Genomic DNA, 22,321 nt, shown 5'->3' on the forward strand with positions numbered 1-22,321 from the left:
ACAGAGGTATTTGTCCCCTGATTACTAAAATCCCACATTTAGGTCTAACAATTACTTGTTCTGAAAAGGGAGAACTGAATCCCACAAGACTGTACAATTAGATTGTGAAAAATTCTCTTCCACCTCGTGCCAAATCAAGAATCAGATCTGCTCATTGCCACGTAATTTCCGTAAAATTGGTGGTCCAGTGTTTAGACAGTTAATTCTACTGCTTTCCTGGTGTTGCTGAAATAAATGTCTGCAAGGTTGCAGTTGTGTACTATTCACCAGGGTGGCTTCCATACCAGTCAACATTCACACAAAATTATAAAGTATCAAATCTTTCAGTAAACTCTAAGTATCAAAAGGCTGGATTCTATACTCAAACCTGCATACTGTTTTTTTTTCCCTAGACCAATAGACTGAAGTTAGGGATCTATCATTCCCAACAAAGGTCATAGAATCCTACAGTGTAGAAGGAGGCCACTCAGCTGATCAGGTCTGCACCGGCAACAATCCCACCCAGGCCCTATCACCATAACCGCACATATTTACCCCGCTAAACCCTGTAACCTATGTATCCCGCATATCAAGGGGCATTTTAGCATGGCCAATCACCCTAACCTGCATATCTTTGTTGGACTGTGGGAGGAAACTGGAGCACCCAGAGGAACCTCACGCAGACACGGAGAGAATGTGCAACCTCCACACAGACAGTGACCCAAGCTGGAATCGAACCCAGGTCCCTGCATCTGTGAGGCAGTAGTGCTAACCACTGTGCCACCGTGCCCCCTTGTGAAATCGCTTCACCAGCTTCACAGTTCACATGGCTATAGGGCAACACGATGGCACAGTGGTTAGCACTGCTGTCTCCTCCGAGTGCTTCAGTTTCCTCCCACAGTCCAAAAGATGTGCAGGTTAGGTGAACTGGCCATGCTAAATTCTCCTCAGTGTACCCAGACAGGCGCTGGAATGTGGCGACTAGGGGATTTTCATAGTAACTTCATTGCAATGTTAACATAAGCCTACTTGTGAATAATAAACAAACTTTATATAGTGTAACTTCTAAACATTGGTGGGACAGCAGAGGATACTTTTAAATATCCAGGTGCCAGTATTGTTTCTACACCATTTCTAAGCTGCATATTGCTGCGGGCTCGTAACATGTGTCTTCAAGACCACCCACCTTTAGAAACATATATATTCTCTCAGCAGGCAGCCTGAACATCTCTGGCACACTTATTTGCTACCGACTGTTGCTTCTGCAGCATCACAAGCTCTTTGTATATTCTCTTTCAAAATAACTACAGGCACAGCTCACCCTCGCCAATATAGGCAGCCTTCTGGTTTTATAATAGTCCTTGTCAATAATTATTTAAAACCAAGTAACAGGCCAGCGCCCGCAGCCAAATAGAGTGAACAGAGTCTGGCTGCTTATTCTTTTATGGTCTAAAGAAATTAAGGCAGATTCTTGCTGTGTCGCCACAGCTTCTAAGAACTGGACCAAGCTTCCTCAAAATCACATTGGGCTTACAGCCGAGGAGAAAAATACAGCAAAGAGGAGAGGGGAAAGAAAGGAAAGAATGCACCAGCAATGATCAGTCTGGCCTGGATTTGAATCCGAATCCTGGTTATACTGTTAGTGCACCAATTAACAATTCAACTCCTTTAATTTGAAAAGTAAGGAGGACTTAGTTAAAATAGCGCGCATAAGAAGTGTTCACCAATCTTATTGTGTTAATGATAGCACATATAGAGGAATTTATCCCCAAATTTAGTTAATAATTTCCTTTTTTCCCCAAGTATGCAAGTTAAACTTCATTATTACAAAACAATGTGATTTTAGTTCAAACAGCAAAATCAAATGTTGACAGTATTTTAGCAATTTAAAACAGTTTAATGGCCATGGGAGATTAGGGAAAACACCAGAGATGAATTCTCATGAGAGGTATTTGGTCATTCTGAGAAATTAAAGTCATACCTTGTGTAAATGTTATCCACAATGCCAATCACAGCTTCTTCTGCAGGGACATAGGACCCAATCTGTGCCATAACAGTGATCAGTGCCACTTGTTTAATATAAGAACTCTTTCCTCCCATGTTGGGCCCTGTAATTACCATAACTCTCTGTCCGTCACCCTGAAAAACAATACCCATCAAAATTAATGATCAGCAGGCAGCTTAGGAGACAGGAGTCTCAAAGCATGGCATGGGCAGTCATGCTCATGAACTTTACCTACGTTTTGGTATTTTCTAATTATTGATCCAGATTTACTGCTGTGCTAATAGCCATAAGCATGAATCAGGCGTTAAACAAGTTAGTCATTGCGAAGCTTTCCAAATCAGAGCAAAGAAAATTCCCCTTCGCTCCTACACACATGGGGAAATGCTAGTACCAGAGGTTCAGAAATCTATGTTTGGAATCCAAAATATGAACAGGCAAGCATACTAATGAGCTGGTCAAATTTTAATGCACTGGGTGTCAAGGTAATAACAGGGCTCATACCAGCTAAATATGAGATTGTGCAATTTTGATAATTTCATGTAAATGACAGCGGAATGGAGGACATACACGGACGGGCTGGCAAAGATAGGAAAAATGGAAACCTTTTCACAGTGCCATCATCATAGCAAATATACAATCAACTTCAGTCATTATTCAAAATGAATTGGAATACAGCAAGTTAGCCAGGCAAACTCAAGCATTGTAACCCAATACTGTCCATCCGAGCTCTGACGAAGGGTCTATGAATGGTATGCTTTGTCTGTGTAGCACACTAGAAATAATAGTTTTCACTGTATACTAACACATATGACAATAATAAATCAAATGAAAAACCTAGACTTGAAACATTAGCCCCATTCTCTCCCCACAGATGCTGTCAGACCTACTGAGATTTTTCAGCATTTTCTGCTGCTTCTGTTTCAAATAACATCCATTTTATCTGACAGAAAATACAGACATGAGTGTTGTGCTATCAACCTATTTTCAGCATGGTACGCTAAAGCCCATTTTTAAAGAAGTGGCAACGAACATATCAGGAAGGGAGGAGTTAGCTTCATGTTTCCAGTCATTCAGTTGTTTTGCTCTCAAATGTATTTACTGACCTCAACCCCACCTACTGACCTGTGCTCGATAAAAAAAGAAAACAATAAAAGTGACTGAGGTTTGAAACGTGTCTGAAAATTTCCACAAGCACAAATCAAGGGTCAAAGCACGTGAGGTTTCTGAATAACCACAGTTCGTCAGTTTTTTTAAAAAAGAACAGGCAATCCTCCTGGCAGTTGTGGGTACTCGCATCACAATTAACAAGGGTCGAGAAGTTATTACTACTAAGGGTTTTCCTGACTATATTCCCTGGATATTTCAATAACTATCAACAGCAGTTGGCATAAGAAATGCCATGACTTTATTTGTGCGGTATTATTTTCCATCGGTCTTCCCACAAAAATTAAATCCGTATCTTTTTAAAACCCCGATGGATAGAAATAAAAGCTGTTAGCAGAACCGACAGATGTGAAACACTCCAGATGTTAAATATGTTTTCTGGATCTAGCAATTCTGCTGCCATCACTGTCTCAAGTGGACACGTACTACCTCAACAACTCTAAATGTACAATAATTCTCCAAACGTCACCACTCTTTCTTTTGGCAATGATCTTGTAACTTCTAATTTACTGTTTCAACAAACCCTGCAAGCAGTTCCTTCCTACTTGTATCACATCTTTCATATTTTTGAATATCCGCATCAGTTCTCCTGTTAACCTTGTCTGTAAGCCCATCCAAAATGTAAGCTGTAATATTGGCGCCTCTTTTACCCTGCCACATCAGCCACCTTCATCTTTACCAACACAAAGGAAAGAAAAAGAAAATGGAGAAACAAAGTGAAAGGAAGGGGCAGAGAAGTCACGGCGTAATACAGCGCAGAAAAGGCCCTTTGGCCCATCGAATATCCCAACAATAACTACCACTAAAGGCACGCCAATCCCTTTTTCCTGCACTTGTCCCATATCTTTGAAGTGCTCATCCAAATATTTTTTAAAGGTTGTCATGTTTCTGGCCTCCACTACCTTCCCAGGCAATGCATTCCAGATTCTTACCACCCTCTGAGTGAAAAGTAGAAAGACAAGATATAAAGGTTGTGATGAGAAATTGCGAATCTGGTTATATTTAAGAAAACGACTTCAATATATATCTTAACTTCACACTTTAAGATATGTTTACCTTCACCTGCTGTTGTCACAATTCAGTATGAATATGTATCAGTGAACACACTCCCCTACACCTTCCCCACCCCCTCACATTTGTAAAGAAAACTTGGAGAAAACATATTATAACATATTATAATTTCTGCGACGTGACAGTAGAGGAAACATATCATTAGAGCAAAGGTCATCTAATCAACCAAGCACACACAGCAATTTAATTGCACAGTCGAGCACAGAACGAGAAAAACAGAAAATGCTGGAAAATCTCAGCCGGTCTGGCAGCATCTATGGAGAGAGAATAGAGCCAACGTTTTGAGTGAGGATGATCCTTTATCAGAGCTGTGAAGGCGGCAGGGTAAAAGAGACAAATGGAAACTCTGTTGGAGAGAAGAACAGTACTTCTTCATGGTAGGCATTTCTGGAAGAGAAGTGGCAGTGTGTTAAACACCAAGACAAGGGCAAAATACTGTGGGTGCTGGAAAACAAACAAAAACAGAAAATACTGGATAATCTTGGCAGGTCCGACAGCGTCTGTGAAGCGAGAACAGACCCAAGATTTTGAGTCAGGACAACCCTTCATCAGAGCTCAGGGCATTAAAAGATTCTATTGAATACTCACATGCAGTTCAGTGCTATTTGGGACATACTGCTCCTGTTCTCCCATAAGAACGTCAATCACAGGATGCCTGCCATTTTTGATTACTATTTGCCTCACTTCTTCCAGCACAGTTGGTCTGTACAGATAAAACAATGTTTTAAAGTGGTTATTAAATAATAAAACACTAGGCGCTCTCATATGAAAGTACTCGCGTTGCCAATATATTTTGATTTTAGTTCTGAAAAAACAAGGCAACGTATACAAGCCGTACAGAGAACGGTTGAATGCTTTGATTCTCAGGCAGTAGTTTGGAATTGAGGATGAATTGCTTCCACCCAGTTCAATAGAGTCTAAAATGACTGCTAAGTCCAATGTAGGTTTTGCCACTGGCAGAGCAGGTGATGTTTGAAGGACTGGGTAGATGATTTGTTTGGAGTTTGTGCAATGCTTAAACTTTGCCTCTGTGAAGCATGGCAGCAGGATGGCACAGTGGTTAGTCCTGCTGCCTCACAGCGCTCGGGACTCAGGTTCAATTTCCGGCTTGGGTCACTGGCTATGCAGAGTCTATATGCTCTCCCGGTGTCTGTGTGGGTATCCTCTGGGGGTGCTCCGGTTTCCTCCCACAGTCTGAAAGATGTGCTGGTTAGTGTTTTGTCCATGCTACATTCTCCCCCAGCATACCCGAACAGGAGTGTGGTGACTACGGGATTTTCTCAGCAATTTCATTGCAGTAAGCCTATCTGTGACAATAATAAACTTTAATTTTAAAGCTTTAAATCTTTAAAACATTAAATAACGTAATATTCAATTGCTAAATTTAGTCAAAGTGTAAAATACAAGTTTTTGATTTTTAAAAATATTGTTTGAAACTTAATTTTGGACATTAGCAATTAGCAAATGCACTAAGATAAATCCCACCCGCAAAAAAAAATTTTGAGTGATCCGATTGGTTCAGTCACAAACCACAATGGAAACAAGTGGGCATGTTAACACGAGGTTCTGTCACTATAAAAGCTTGTGTATTTGCACTATAAACGTTGACAGAAGCAGTTTCAACGTTATGCATTATGGAAAGCACGATTCAGAATCAAGACACATGGAGTGGTACTAATGGATAGGGAACATGCACCATATCATTACAGGGAGTGCCATACTATATCAAAGTATTGTCCCCAAACTTCCAAAGAACGTGAAGCAACTATACCTAAGAGTTCAAAGCAGTAGCCGCTACTACATAGAGATTTTAAAAACGGAGTAAACAAGAGAGTTTGAATTTAGAACAATGACCAAGCAAAGCTGGTGCAAAGCCTTTTGCTGCCAAGATGGTGAAAACATCAGGTTTTGTTTTTAGTGTTCTGGCCAGAGTACAAAGTAATGAACCAAGTCCGACCACAGTCAACACAACTTCTGACAATTAAATACAACTCACTTCTTCAGTTCACCCCCAACAATAAATCAGCAAAGTTATACCAAATCATCAAGGCATCTTATTGAATGCTTCTATATAAAAGGCCAGAAGTATCAGAAATAAATTAACAGCTGCACCACAACAATGAATGGACAGCCCTCATCAAACTGTTAGAATTGAGCTTAGGAGGTAGGAGAGTGTCTTGTGGATTCAGATCACCCCATTATAAAAGATATAAGATATAAAACTTTAGCATATATAGAGAGGATGCCATTCCGGTACAGACATGATGGGCCAAATTGACTCCTTCTGCACAGCAATGTTACCAAAATCATTTTACAGAAAGAAAGTTAACGTTTAAATGGATGACTGAGAGACAGAGAGGAAGGTGGCAAGAGGTTGGCACAAGCAACTGAAGCACTTAAAAAAAGGGATGGATCCTGAAATGTTAGGGAGCTGCATATCACTTTAAGAAGAAAATCTGTACATGAGGAAAAAAAAATTACAAAGGCTTCCAATGGAAATAGTTCAGCAATTTTCACTCCCAAAGAGATATCAGAAGACCTATAAAAGGAGCAATTGTCTTTTAGATAGGGTAGAAAGCAGTTTTCCCTCACAAAAATATATTGGACAAGTTAAAATAAATCTAGAGAGGGTGATTGTAAAAAATAATCAGAGTAACAGGGAAACAATTTTTGCTTCTGTTAAAACTCAGAGGAAAACATGCCAAACCGTTGCAAAATCACTTGGGAGGATTATTCTATCTGTATTGCTCAGGCAATTCAACACTAATCCTGCTTTCCCATGCTCCCCAAAAATCCCATATGTTTCTCTACCCTCTCAGTATTAATATGTCTTCATGTGCACCCAAGATTACTTTGCATTAATGCAAAAAGCAGTGTTAAGTAATATTAAAGAAACCAATTCTTCTCAGAAGAAAGTCATCACTGAGGACAGCATTACTGGTGAATTCTCACCATAGGTTATTCTGAATCCACATTGCCCAAGTGTATTTTCAAATCTGAAGGTAGGAAGGGAATAAAGAGCTCAGAGCCAAATGCAATTCTAACTGCATCTTTGCAAAGAATTCAAGGTATAAACAGATCTCCTTGTTCTAGTGCCGTTTGGAGGCAGAAAACAACAATTAACATCCTCTGAAAAACATACATACGAACAGTCAAATTAGGAAGAGTAGGCCAGTCGGCCCCTCAAGTCTGCTCTCATTAAATTTCTGATCTAATTACAATCTCAACTCCAGAGGGTGGTGGGTGCGTGGAATCGGCTGCCGGTGGTGGTGGTGGAGGAGGCAGGTTCAATAGGGTCTTTTAAGAGATTTCTGGATTAGTACATGGGACTTAGTAAGATAGAGGGTTACAGGTAAGCCTAGTAGGTAGAGAGATGTTCAGTGCAACTTGTGGGCCAAAGGGTCTGTTTGTGCTGTAGTTTTTCTACGTTCTATGTTCCACATTCTGCCCCCCTCCCCCACCCAATAACCTTTCATCCCTTGCTTATCAGGAGACTAACTAATCCTGCCTACCAGGAATCTAACTAACCCTGCCTTAAAAATATTGAAATATGCTGCTGCCAACACTTTTTGAGGAAGAGAAAGAGTCACAACCCTCAGAGAAAAAAAAACTTATCTCAATCTTAAATGGGCAATTTCTCATTTTTAAAAAGTGACACTGGTTCTAAATTCTCTGAAAGGAGGAAATATTCCTTCCTCATTGATCGCATCAAGACCCCACAGCTCTATATGTTTGAATCAAGTCAGTTCTTACTTTTCTGACCCCAGAGATTACAAGCCAAGCACGCCCAACATTCTCTAAGATGACCTGTCTACTCCTGGTAACAGTTTAGTAAACCTGTGAACTGCTTCTAACCCTTTAAATAAGAAGGCCAATACTATGCACCCTATTCCAGATGTGGTCTCACCAGCGACCTGTATATCTGATGCACAACTTCCCTACTTCTGTATTAAATGCCCCTTGCAAAAAATGATAATATCAATTTGTTTTCTTACTTGTTGTACTTTCATCTTAACTGTTTGTGATTCATGCACTAAGACACCCAGATCCCTCTGCACATCAGAGTTCTGCAAATATCTCACCTTTTAGAAAATATGCTTCTTTTGTATTCTATCTGCCAAAATGGACAATTTCACATTTTTTCACATTATAGTCCATTTGCCAGATCTTTGCCCAATCATTTAACCCACCTATTTCCTTTCGTAACCTCCTTACATCCTCTTCACGTTTTACTTTCCAACACACATTTGTGCCATCAGCAAATTTAGCAGCCATTTCTTTAGTCCCTCCATCCAAGTTATTTACATAAATTTTGAAAAGTTGAGACTCAAGCATGATCCTTGCAGCACATTTGTTATATCTTGCCAACCAGCAAAAGAAAATTGTGCCAACTGTTTCCTGTTAGCTAGCTAATGTTCTATCCATGCCATATGTTACTACCTACACTATAAGATTTTATTCTTCATAATAATCTTGAATGTGGCACCTTACCAAATGCCCTTCTGCAAATCCAAGTACAGTACATCCACCGGTTTCCCTTTATCCACAGCACTTGTTACTTATTCAAAGGTCTCCAATAAATTGGTTAAACACAATTTCCCTTTCACAAACCCATGTTGAATCGGCCTGATTGCCTTGAATGTTTCCACGTGCCTTGCTATAACATCTTCCCCTTTGCAGATATTATGCCAACTGACCTAACTGGCCATACTGAGACTATAGAAAAGGGCGAAAATTATGAGTTTGGGCAGCAGTGTCCAATGGATCCACTGAAGAAAACAATCTAACATCTTTAGGGGGATGGGAGAAGGAAATGCAATTCATTAAACATGTGCATTAAGCTCCCAAGAAACAGCCTTCTCAAAATGCCCTACAATTGCAGCAAAACGTTCCCCTTCCCATACTCAAATCCTCTATGAAGGCCAACGTATCATTTGCCTTTTCACAGCCTGCAGTACCTGCGCACTTACTTTCATCAATGATACCGCAAAAGGATTCGAAAACAAGCATGACATTTTTAGAATCAAGTCTTTGCTGGTTCAACACAGTGCAGTTCAGTGAGTACATGGACAATGGGATCTTGAGCAAGCTATGATTCAGGGTGATTTCAAATCTACAAAAAGAGTGGAAGGCTGATCAACAGAGTATTTGAATAACCATGCCTAGAACAAATTGATGGGAATTTAAATTATTTTCCGCAACATACAGCCTTTCTTTATGCCACGCAACATTTCACTAATTTAAAAAGTTGACGTTATGGACTTTTTTAGTCTAGATATTGTTGATTTCTGTGTTTCAGACTACCTCAGGACTTTGACAGACTGTTAACACTTTCCCCTTTGAATCAGGAGGTGTAGGTTCAAGTTTCATTCCGGGGATGTGAACACAATCCAGGCTGTTACTTCAGTGCAACACTGAGGGAGTGCTGAAATATCATAAGTCCCATTTTTCATACGAAATGTTCAACCAAGATCCCATCTGTCCTCTTAACATAAAAACAAAAAGCAGGAGTAGGCCATTCAGCCCTTCAAGCCTGTTCTGCCATTAATTCCTCTTTCCCTTCCTCCCATGTCCCTTGGTCCCTTTAGCCCCTAGAGCCATATCTAATTTTTTCACAAAATCAGACGTTTTGGCCTCTACTACATTCTCTGGTAATAAATCCCACTCATTCACCACACTCTGGGTGAAGAAATTGCTCCTCACCTCAGTTCTAAAAGATTTACTCCTTACCCTCAAACTGTGACCCCTAGTTCTGGATCACGCACCACTGGGAATATTCTTTCTGAATCTACCATGTCTAACCCTGTTAGAATTTTATAAGTTTCTATGCGATCCCCCCTCACTCTTCTAAACTCCAGCAAATATAATCCTAACTGACTTAGTCTTTCCTCAATGACAGACCTGCCATTCCGGGTATCAGCCTGGTAGACCTTCACTGTATTCCCCCTATACCTGAGGAAGTATGTCCTTGCTAAGAACATGAAAACTGCACATAATACTCTAGATGTGGCCTCACCGCCACATCTAGGCTGCCCTATACACAGCATCGTACACAATTATCTACAACCATAGGGATTGTGGACAATTAAGTTGAATGTAAAACTACAATATACTATTCTCAAATAACAGGTACCACTGTGAAATTACACACTATTTGGAAGAAATGCACATTTCACAATGGACTAAAATCAAACAGATTTATTCAGGGACGAGACCAAAAGGGTGTGAATTCAAGCCCCACTCCAGGACACAATCAAATTATCCAGGCTGAAATCTCAGTGGAGTAATGAAAAGGTTTTGCTGAAATGCTATCATTTAGATCACATGTTAAACTAAGGTTCCATCTTTCCTCTCAGCTGAATAAAAGATCTCATGCCAGCATTCCAGAATGTGCTCCTGGTGTCCTGGCTCTCAATCAATCTAATTAAGGCAGAACATCTGGCAATTTATTCCATTCCTGCTTGTGGAATCCTGCTGTGCACATCATTGGCTCTCACATATCTCCATATTACAACAGTGCCTAATGCCTGAATTTTACAACCTCGCTGAGGCAAGGCTCGTAAAATCCTGTCCGAAGTCAACAGAGAATATTGTTCTGCGAGCCTCGATTCTGGGGCAGGCATGCCAGTAAAATTCCGGCTACATTTCTACTACTTGGGAGGCACAGTAGCACAGTGGTTAGCACTGCTACTTCACAGCACCAGGGACATGCGTTCGATTCCTGGATTGGGTCACTGTCCGTGTGGAGTTTACATGTTCTCCTCATGTCTGCGCGGGTTTCCTCCCACAGTCCAAAGATGTGCAGGTTAGGTTGATTGGTCATGCTAGAAATTGCCTCTTAAGAGTCCTGAGATGCGAAGGTTTGAGGGATTAGCGGGTAAATGTGCAGGGGTGTGGGGGTAGGGTCTGGATGGGATTGTGGCTGGTGCAGACTCGATGGGCTGAATGGCCTCCTTCTGCACTGTAGGGTTTCCATGATTCTTTGTTGGCTATGAAGTGTATAGGGAGGGCATCATCAGGCTGTGAAAGGTATTAAATAAAGGCAAGTTTTTTTTTCCCCTTCCTAGAGCAGGAACTGCAAAGGAAAGTACGAGTGGGCAAATGTCAGCTAAAACTGCACTGGAAGTCTAGAATGAGAAGAAAATTTAAACAAAACCTTAAAAATTAAATGAATAGCAGAAAGAGACAACAACAAGATTATAAATCAGTTTTTATTACCTGGTGTATCCTCCTTGCTTAGCAACTGCTGCCAATGAAAAGATGCAGTCAATGGTTGCCAGGTGACTGATTGCATTTCTTATTCCATAATAGTGTTCGCAAAACTGACTGCAGATGAACAGAATGACAACATATCAAGAGAAAAATCAGTTACCAAAGCACAATAAATATTCCTCAAACAAGTTACTAACCATTCATATATCCTGGTACACTGTTTAAAACAAGCTGAATATAGAAGGTTCAGAGGGGAGGTGAGAAAACAATGAGAGAAGCGAAGAGGAAATACGAAGAGATTGGCATAAAACGGAATCACAAAATTTTCCATTGGTATATAAAGAGCGTGGTTAAAAAGAGTAGGGCTAATTAGGCACCATAAAAGGGATTTACAAATGGAGAACAAAGCTGAGACATTGCATCTACCTTTAGCAAGGAAGATGATGCTATCCAGGCCATGGTGAAACTAGACGGATTTAAAATTTGATAAGAAGGTTTTGCGTAGGTTGTCTATAAGGCACAGGGGCTGGATGAGATGCATCGCAAAATACTGAGGGAAGTGAGAGTGGAAACTACGGAAGCACTGGCCATAATTTTTCAGTCTTTCTCAGCCTTGATACCAGCCAACTGGGGAATTGCAAATGTTTACACACTTTATTTGAACAAGGATATAAAAAGATAAGCCCAAGAGATGCAGAGCAATCATCGAAAATTTAGTGCTGGAGAAATTTCTAAATCAATAATTCTGGACAAAATTAGTAATCAAATGGAAAAATGTGGATTCATTAAGGAAAGCCAGCTAACATCTCTCATGACTAACTTGGAGCTTTTTGAGGAGGTAGAGAGGATTGATGTGCATGATCTGTTGCCGTGATGTGCTTGGATTTCCAAAAGGTATTTGATATGAGGCAACCAAGCAACGTGAGCATTGTTATATCTTATGGAATAAAAGGGAAAATCGCAGTATGAAATTGGTGGAATGGACGGGCAGGTGGCAGATAAAGATCAAGGCAGAGAAATGCGAAGCAATTCATTTTGGCAGAAAGAATGCAGAGACAATACAGAAGGGTACAATTTGGTTGCAGGATAAGAGAAACCTGAGTGTATATGTGTACACGTCATTGAAAATAACAGGACAGATTGTGAGAGTGATTAGAAAGTCCAGTATCCTGGGCTTTATTAATAGGAGCATAGAGTACGAGAGCAATGAGGTTATGTTGAGCTTGTGAAAGACTTGAGTTCAGCCTCAGCTGAAGTACTGCACTCAGATGTGACACTGCATTTCAGGAAAGATATGAAGGCATTGGGAAGAGTGCAGGAAAGATTCACATGAATGGTTCCAGGGGTGAGAAATTTCATAAGAACATAAGAACATAAGAAATAGGAGCAGAAGTAGGCCATCTGGCCCTTCGAGCCTGCCCCGCCATTCAATAAGATCATGGCTGATCTGTCGTGGCTCAGTTCCACTTTCCCGCCCTCTCCCCATAACCCTTAATCCCTTCTCTTATCAAAAACCCATCAACCCGCTTCTTAAAAATATTTAGCGAGGCAGCCTCCACCACTTCAACGGGCAGAGAATTCCAGAGATTCACCACCCTTTGAGTGAAGAAGTTCCTCCTCAACTCCGTTCTGAACCGCCCCCCCTTTATCTTGAGGCTGTGCCCCCTAGTCCTACTGTCTTTTTTGAGCGGGAAGAGTCTTTCCACCTCTATCCTATCCATCCCATTCATCATCTTATACGTCTCAATGAGATCTCCCCTCATTCTTCTAAACTCTAACGAGTACAAGCCTAGTTTATTCAGCCTCTCCTCATAGCTCAACCCCCTCAACTCCGGTATCAGCCTAGTAAACCTCCTCTGCACTCCCTCCAAGGCCAAAATATCCTTGCGCAGGTGCGGCGCCCAAAACTGCACACAGTACTCCAGCTGCGGCCTCACCAATGCCCTATACAGCTGCAGCAAGACCTCCCTACTTTTATATTCAATCCCCCTCGCTATGAAGGCCAGCATCCCATTCGCCTTCCTGACCACCTGCTGCACCTGCACGCTGGGTTTTTGCGACTCATGCACAAGGACCCCGAGGTCCCTCTGCACCGTCGCCTGCTGCAGTTTTTCGCCACGTAAGTAATAGTCCTTCCTACCATTCTTCCTACCAAAGTGGACCACCTCACACTTGCCAACATTAAATTCCATTTGCCATTTCCTGGCCCATTCGCCCAGCCTATCTAGATCCTTCTGCAGACTCTCCACACCCTCCGCACAGTTATAAAGAAAGTTTTCCTTGGAGAAGAGAAGGCTGAGAGGAGCTTTGATAGAGGTATTCAAAATCAGGAGGACTGTGGACAGAGTAGATAGAGAGACACTGTTCTCACTCTTGGAAAAATCGAGAACGAGAGGGCACAGATTCAAAATAGTTGGCCGAAGATGCAAAATAACTTTTTAACACAGCGTGTGGTTAAGGCCCAGAATACACTGCTTGAGAGTTTGGTGGAGGAAGGTTCAATTGAGACATTTAAAAGGGAATTATCTGAAAAGGAAGAATGTGCAGGTTTACGAGAAAAAGGCAGGAGAAGGGCACTAATTGAATTGCGCAAAGAGCTGGCACAGATATGGTGAGCCAAATGACCTCCTCCTGCACTGTAACAATTCTGATTCTGTAAAACCATCCTATACAAGAGCCTACTGGATTTTGCAAATGTGTAAAGACAACAATTGAATGATTTTTGCTCAATTTTGAAATATCCTTAAGGTTTTTCAATTAGACATTTAACTGAAAACAAAACCCATTCACTTTCTTTTTTTCAAATCTCATTCACTTAATTCCAGTTTTTAAAATTCTGCAGCACTTGGAAAGAAACACTTCTGCGGTTGTCAGAGCTATTGTTTTTCTGATGGGAATTTAAAATTGACTATTACGGTGGGAAAAAAAAACCATCTCGTGCCACTATTCAAAGAACATTAATTCTTCAGGAAGTCTGGCATCCTGGTCAACACTGACCTTTAGTCATTCTTGGAGATAAGTGGTGTGCTTAACTGCTGAATGCATCATTATGTAGTGGTGTTACAGAGAACTTTAAAACCTAGGGTATGGAAGATGCCACAGTTATTTTCTGCTCTCCCTGCCTTACTAAGTGGCTGCTTCCCTTTTCTTTTAGTTTGTATAATTTATTTCCAAATATACACTCTCAAACATTTGTAGTACGTGACCATTTACAAGCATTAGCTGTGCTGTCACTAATTTAACCTTAGAGCATCAATGTTACAAAGAGGTAACAACAGTGCAGCGTCATTTTACACAGGTACTACACAAGAAATAAAATCCCATTTCTACCAACCTAAACATTTCAGCCTTAGAACAAGTAAAATACAAGATGAGGAGGTTGCTAATGTATGAAAAGCCAAGCAGAATTGAAAAGATTAATCCATTGGACAAATTCACATTAGGCTGTTGCAAAGAGGAACTGGATACAAACTAACAAACAGCAAGTTCAGGACCATCAGGAAGCAGCCATCATAAAAACAGTGATTAATACATGTTAGAATAACGGAAAAAGAAACAGTGGATTCATTCACAAGGCTGTACAGTCTAGTGTCCTGGTGACAGGTTTACATATTTCTTTGAAGGATTACCTAAATGGCCAAATAACCTCTGCTATATTGAGTCGCCATAATTTTTTCATGATCCTTTTCAATAAACATTTATATCATTGCTGATATTTCAGGAGGAGGGAAGTCAATCACTCCTGTCTGAAAGAACTGAGCATCATTTTTGCTTTACCTAAATTATATTTTAACAACTTAAATGATGTACCGTGCCAGTGATGACATTCCTATGTTGTGTGTTTATAAACAAAGCTCATGAACAATGATAGCAAATTTACAGACATGAAAATCTCTTCAAATTGATACTTTTGAAGTGTACTTTTGAACTAATGGAATGAGCAGAATCCTTTATGAAATCATAACTACACCAACCCAATTTAGGCTGAACTGAAGACATTGGCGGATATTTACAGCGTTGGGGTTAGGGTTGCGAAGGCATGCATCTTTATGATTTCTCTCATGCCCCGAATCACCCACGTCAAAGGGGCAAACTACCCTCACATCAACTGATGCTAACAAATAAAAAAAGTCTATACATTTGTATTTCAAACTGCAATACCATGACGCTGCACTTAAACCAAAACTAGTAAAACTTGCTTCTTCAGCATGCACTGTTCGGCTAACAATCCCTGACAATAAATTTGCTAATAGCAGCTCATTCCAGTTACTAATAATGCAATCATTCATGTAACTGGTCAAATATTTCTGATCATTAATTTCCAACAAAAGCCTTCCCCCCACCCCCCCTCCCCATTATCAAATGAGCTGCTAGGTATAAGTCAGTTTTATAACTGGCTGTGAATTATCTATAAGCTGCAACTATCCAGTGCCTGAAGTGCTAATTTCTCTATATTTGCTTATTGAATGCCTAGCTTCATAGCATGAGCAGCAGAAACACAAAGCATCAGCAATACGTTTGGGATCTCAAATTAGACATTTTTTAAAAAGTAGGTGGAGTTGATCAATGTTGCAATTTAATATTCCATTTCTATTATCTAGCTTCTACCATACGCAGTTTCAATTCAGACTTGATAGTCATGACATACTCCAGCAACTTCAGCCACTCTGCATTGCACTCAAGGATAAGCTGCTCTCGAAGCTGGCACAGACGTTTATAGTTGTCCACAATGAATGGGGTATGGAAACGGATGACGGCTTTTGTGCTGCAGATAAGAAGAAATGGAACCAAGGTTACTAAAGTAATCAGTTACGTCAGTAGTTGAGGAAGTCACATTCAAAGACTTCTTTCTGAATTAGCCTTGAAAAGAATGAGTAAAAAAAAAAGAAGCGCCGTTACACAGAGCCACTCTCTGTACTGTCCATTATACTAGAGGAAGCATTTAGTAACGAAGGTGTACACACACTGCAGCACACAATGAATGGATAAGTTTTGCAGAAGCAACCCAATTTAATATCAGAGCCTTCCTTTCATCTACAGAAATGGATGGGTGCATTGATTAGGCAGCAGAACAAGTGCAACAGGAAATGTGGTGTGCTCAAACAGAAAGATAAGTGGTTCCTTTTTCACTGTTCTTCTCCCAGCAAAGAACAGCCCTCCAGGGGTTCTTACCCAGTCATTCCCCCCAACAGCACTCCTTCATTAGTCTTTATTTTGTTTCATCTTTATTCCATTAACCTTAGTATTTATTTGAAACATCATCTTCCCAGAATATCAATGGGAAGATTCTCCTCAAAAAATTTTAAGCGTCAAATTCGTGTGAGAACTGGAGTAAATCGTGCTGATTTTTTCAGCGAGAGTTTAAGAGTGAATCTCCCGCACTGTGCACTGCAGAGTGCCTCAGAATAAATCCCATTAAAAATTAAATGGGCAGGACCTAATCTCTCTGAAGAGGCCGGCAGTATAGTGCTGAGTGGACCACTGCACCGTCTGCTGGCCTCCCAATTGCTAGTCAGCCAGATTGGGCTGAAGCCCCGCTGCGCTAAAAAATCAGCGCAGCCAGATGGGAGACTTGCAGCCCCCACTTTATTACCCCCACTTCCAGGTCAAATAAAATTGCGTAACCTTGCCTTATTTATTCATGATGTTTTCTAAGTTGTAAACACTTTCGCCAGAATTCTACTGCTTCATCCATTACGGGAATCGGAGCGGGCGAGGGGCAGACAATGTGAAGGTCCAATGATCTTGGGCAGGATTTTACCGTTTCAGGTCGATCTAGGCCATAAAATCCTGCCAATTGAGACTATTTCACCCATCAGCCCTGTGTGAACTCTTTGGTATCCAATTAGTCCCACTGTCTGTCCCCTGCTCTGTTCCAATTGTTTCTCCTTCAATATTTATCCAATTCTCTTCCGAATGTTGCTAACAAATCACCCTTTCAGGCATTACATTCCTGATCATAATGATTCGCTGCATTAAAAAAAGTTTCCTCACGTCACCTCTGATTCTTTCCAGCCAACAGAAAGTTTCTCTTTATTTATGTTATCAAAATCAGGATTCCAAAGACCTCTATCAAATCTCTTCTTAACCTTCTCTGCTGAGCAGAACAATCCCAGTCTCCGATAATTTATACTCCTCATCCCTGCTACCAGTTTAGTAAATCGCCTCCACACAATGTCCAAGATATTGTGCCTAAAACACGTGCCTAGAACAGAACACAATACTCTAGTCAATGATAAACCAATGTTCTGTAAAGCTTTATCATAATGCCAATTAATTTTGCCCCAAAGAATCTCCACCATGATGTCAAGCTGTCTGGTCTGAGTTATTATTTTCCCTATTTTTAAGCAGTGATGTATCATTTGCAATCCTCCTCTAATCAGCTATTCATTCCTCAAGTGTAATTAGGTTGAAGGATGCCTCATCTCCCAATTCAGAAACAACATTTTCTGACTTACACTCAATGATATTAAAAAAATACACACAGGTGAGAATGCGGGGCATTCATCATTGGTGGGCATAAAGCTCCCCATCTTTGTATTAAGACATAAAGCAACAAAATATTCTCTAGTTATAGAAATCACAACCTTTGACTTTTGTCATCCAATCCTGGATACCTCAAGTAATGTAATTCACCAAAAAGGGCCCAGGAAAAAGAGTGGCATGGTAGCACAGTGGTTAGCACTGCTGCTTCACAGTATCAGGGACCGGGGTTCGATTCCCAGCTTGGGTCACGGTTTGTGTGGAGTTTGCACGTTCTCCCCGTACCTGCACAGGTTTCCTCCAGGTGCTCTGGTTCCCTCCTACAGTCCAAAAGATGTGCTGGTTAGGTGCATTGGCATGAACAGGCACCAGACTGTGATGACTAGGGAAATTTCACAGTAAACTTCATTGCAGTGTTAATATAAGCCTTACTTGTGACTAATAATTAAACTTTAAACTTTACTTTTCAATCTCTCGTAGGAGAAAAGCACTATAATTTTCTATATAAAATTTAGTACAGAAATAGTGGTCGGAGCTCCACCACCATCCTTGGGAATCGGCATGGGCAAGGGTCCGACAACGGAAATCTCTGTTGACCTCAGGCAGGAATTTCCGATCTCACTCGAGCAAGGCCATAAAGTCCCACCCAGTATGTCTGACATAATTTTTTGGAAATGAATTTTTTTCCCACTAAGATATGATCTAGTAAATATATCTACTGTGACATAATAGTTGCCTGTTTCCTTGCACTTAAACGGTGTCTAATTTAAAGTGTCGGTCTGTACCCTCAATGATTCAACCAGAAGGGAATCATTGTGCAATGAAGAATTTGTTTGCTCAATGGTGACAACACTGAGCCAATTAACCAACAAATCTGTTTGGCTTGTCCGTGTGAATCATTTATCTCTCACTAGAGACTGTTGTATCTGCGGAAAGCAGTCAGTTGTATTGACGGCACGTTACGTAGACTGTTCTTAATTGGATTTATGCATGAACTATTGATTGTTCCCTGATGAAAGGCATCTCTGAATCAACTCTACATTTATCATAACGCTGCACAAAACATTGTTCTGTTTAAATAAATGATAACAATCAGCAGTTTCTGAAACTGAAGCAAAATCAGAAAATGCTGGGAACACACAGGTCTGTCACCAATTATGGAGAGAAAGTAGTTAAAGTTTCCAATGTGGACATTTTGTATTAATTGAAATGAGTTAGAAACGGTGACTGCTCAATTTTTTCAGAAATATTGTTTTTGATATCTGTGGTATCAAAGGGAAATTTTGCAAAATATTTTTGGGAGGAAATTACAATGTTGTAAAGGTGAAGAATTGAGGCAGCCAATTGCACCCACAAACACTAACGAGATTCATGACCAGATAATCTCTTTCAGTGGTCTTGGTTGAAGGGTAAATATTGAGACACCACAACTCCATCCTTACTTCAAATAGCAGCATAGGATCTTTTACACTCAAGCCAAAAGAACTTGGTTTAATATCTCATCCAACTTCACCATAGTACCACAAAATCCCTACAGTGTAGAAAGAAGCCATTCGGCCCATCAATCAGCACCCACTCTCCGAAAGAGTAAGCCACTCAGGCCCTCCCCTCTGCCCCATAGATGCAGCCCCACACATTTATCATGGCGGATCCACCTAATCTTTGGACATTAAGGGACAATTTAGCGTGGCCAATCTATTTAACCTGCACATCTTTGGACTGTGGGAGGAAAACCGTGGAAGGCTAAGGAAATTCGGCACGTCTGCTATGACTTCCATAAATTTTTATAGATGCACCATAGAAAGCATCCTTTCCAAATGCATCACAGCTTGATATAGCTCCTGCTCTGACCAAGACTGCAAGAAACTACAAACGGTTGTGAATGTAGCCCAGTCCATCACACAAACCAGCCTCCCATCCATTGACTCTGTCTACACTTCCCACTGTCTCAGAAAAGCAGCCACCATAATAAGGGCACCACGCAACCTGGACATACTCTCTTTCACCTTCTGGCATTGAAAAAAGATACAAAAATCTGAGGTCATATACTAATCTACTCAAGAACAGCTTCTTTCCTGCTGCCATCAGACTTTTGAATGGACCTACCTTATATTCAGTTATCTTTCTCCACATCCTAACTTTGACTGTAATATTACATTCTTCATCTCGCCTTTCCTTCTCCCCTATGTACTTTATGATTGATATGCTTTGTCTGCATAGCGCACAGGAAACAATACTTTCCCACTGTGTAATGCATGTGACAATAATAAACCAAACCAAAACCAAAAGCACCCAGAGGAAGCCCACATGGACACGGGGAGAGCTTGCAAACAGCATATCATTCCCTCAATACTGCACTCAACGTCTACCCAGATTACATGCTCTGCAGTAGGTCCAGAGCTTACTTCCTTTTTTCTTGGAGGTGTGGGTACTACCTCCCTGATCTCCCATTAAATAGGATTCTGTCCCAATTCCTCCAACACTCCAGACAATCAAAATTTGACCCTATACTCCTCCCCACCCTGCACCTCCTAACACTAACCCCATCTTCCCTGCATTCACGGAGTAGGTTTGTCAGCACTTAACGCCCACCATGCAAATTTGTGGGGAAAAGCTGAGGAGTTTTGAGAGGTAATCCTACAGAGGTATACACAATACTAAACACTACAGAAACGTTAAACACAGAAACATCACGAGAGGATGACAAATCTAAACTAGCAAAAGGCAAATTCACAACATCAAATTACACAGTGATCATTGCATAGGATGGACTCGTCAGTAGAATACTGGAGGCAACAACTCTAGATTTATTTAAAAGTCAATAGGTTGCTGCAATAGGGTGAGGGCTTTGAGAGCTTTCAGTATCAATGAGCTGACATTCATTCCATAGTTATTTCGTGAATAGTGAATGGGATCTCTTACATCCACCTGAGTTAGCAGATGGAGTTTTCGTTTAGTGGATCATCCCTCTAATCTCTTCCTCTATGGATCAGTATCTATTCCATTTTGTTGAAAGTCATATAAGTCTCACTGAAAATAAGCAGTTTCTCCTAATACAGACTGGAAAAGCATCAATCAAACAGAGGGTGGACTGGTGGGGAATGGGGGACTCGGTGGTGTTGGCCACTACAACACCAAGGCTCTGAGTAAAAACAACTGTCATAAACATGTCAGAACATTGGTCTACAACCTCTGATTTACAAAGTACGAGTGTATTTTTGGCGCTGCTAAAGGCAGCATCGCATAAACAAGTATTCTCCCAAAACCTCCAACCTTCTCCTTAAGATAGAGTGGACGTGGGGAGGATGTTTCCACTAGTAGGAAAAACTAGAACCAGAGGGCACTACCTCAGGCTGAAGGGACAATCCTTTAAAATTGAAATGAAGAGGAATTTCTTCAGTCAGAGTGGTGAATCTGTGGAACTCTTTGCCGCAGAAGGCTGTGGAGGCCAGATCATTGAGTGCCTTTAAGACAGAGATGGATAGGTTCTTGATTGATAAAGGGGTCAGGGGTTATGGGGATGAGAAAAAAAAAATCAGCCATGATTGAATGGCAGAGCAGACTCGATGTTCCTATGTCTTATGGTCTAAGATTTCTGCGCAAGTTCATTTACAAGATGATGATCTTTAGAAAGGCAAAATGGTTCAAGAAAAAAAAAAGACAGAATGAAAAAGGAGGAAACGCATTTATTTTTCTCCATACATGAAAAACTCAGCTTGCACAAATCAAGCACTTAAAGAAAATACATCTTGAGGAGGAGGAGAAGGAGGAAGAGGAGCAGCAGGGAGAAAACAAAATCAACAGGAAGAATAGCTGCCAAGCTATGCAAGGAAAGAGCTGAACACTTGGTCAGAAAATGTGGTTTAAACAAAAGATTTCAAAAGAGGATGCAGAAGAGGTTTAGAGAAGGAGTTAGCACAAGGTAGGACGCAAGTGATTGATTTTGGGCCAGTTTTAACGTTTATAAAGTCCAAAGGCCTGGAAGGAAGATATTAGAGAATAAAGATTCAGCAGAGGCAGAAATAAGCAAATTGATCATGGATGTCATGTTATCCATGTCTCACTCCGCTGTTAAAAGCTGGAGTCAGAAGTAAGGAAATGGAGTTTTTAATATTCTGAAAGTAGCCATAGGATCAAGCACAATCATAAAAGTGCACAGCTGGACGTCTGCAGCATGGATATGAAGGCTGGTCCATTGCCCAAAGATGATGCTACTAAGATGCAACGTAGATCGGCGTGATGGAGGATTGGGAGTGGGGCTTTGAGATGGGGCCAAGGATTAGATCCCTGAACTCCAGAGTTGGTGGTGCAGGATAGCAAAGAAAAGCACTGGATGTGTTCCGATAGGTGCAAGTGGTGGAGCTCAGGAGCAGTGCTACGGATTGGGATAACAGAAGCATGGCAATG

The 22,321-nt window shown here is 40.9% G+C and overlaps 1 protein-coding gene across 1 annotated transcript in view; it reads right to left on the reverse strand.

Annotated features, from left to right (window-relative positions):
* Positions 1 to 22,321, reverse strand: part of msh3 (mutS homolog 3 (E. coli)) — a 254,211-nt gene that overhangs the window by 114,532 nt on the left and 117,358 nt on the right. Inside the window, exons 17-20 of the mRNA XM_080189206.1 lie at positions 16,080 to 16,196; positions 11,438 to 11,545; positions 4,808 to 4,922; positions 1,961 to 2,118 (exon numbers count right to left, since the gene is read on the reverse strand). Coding sequence (XP_080045332.1) covers positions 1,961 to 2,118; positions 4,808 to 4,922; positions 11,438 to 11,545; positions 16,080 to 16,196 — 498 coding nt within the window. The remainder of the gene's footprint in view (positions 1 to 1,960; positions 2,119 to 4,807; positions 4,923 to 11,437; positions 11,546 to 16,079; positions 16,197 to 22,321) is intronic.

Source organism: Carcharhinus amblyrhynchos, chromosome 5 (genome assembly GCF_965287045.1).
Source record: "Carcharhinus amblyrhynchos chromosome 5, sCarAmb.v2.hapA, whole genome shotgun sequence".
Taxonomy (NCBI): Eukaryota; Metazoa; Chordata; class Chondrichthyes; order Carcharhiniformes; family Carcharhinidae; genus Carcharhinus; species Carcharhinus amblyrhynchos.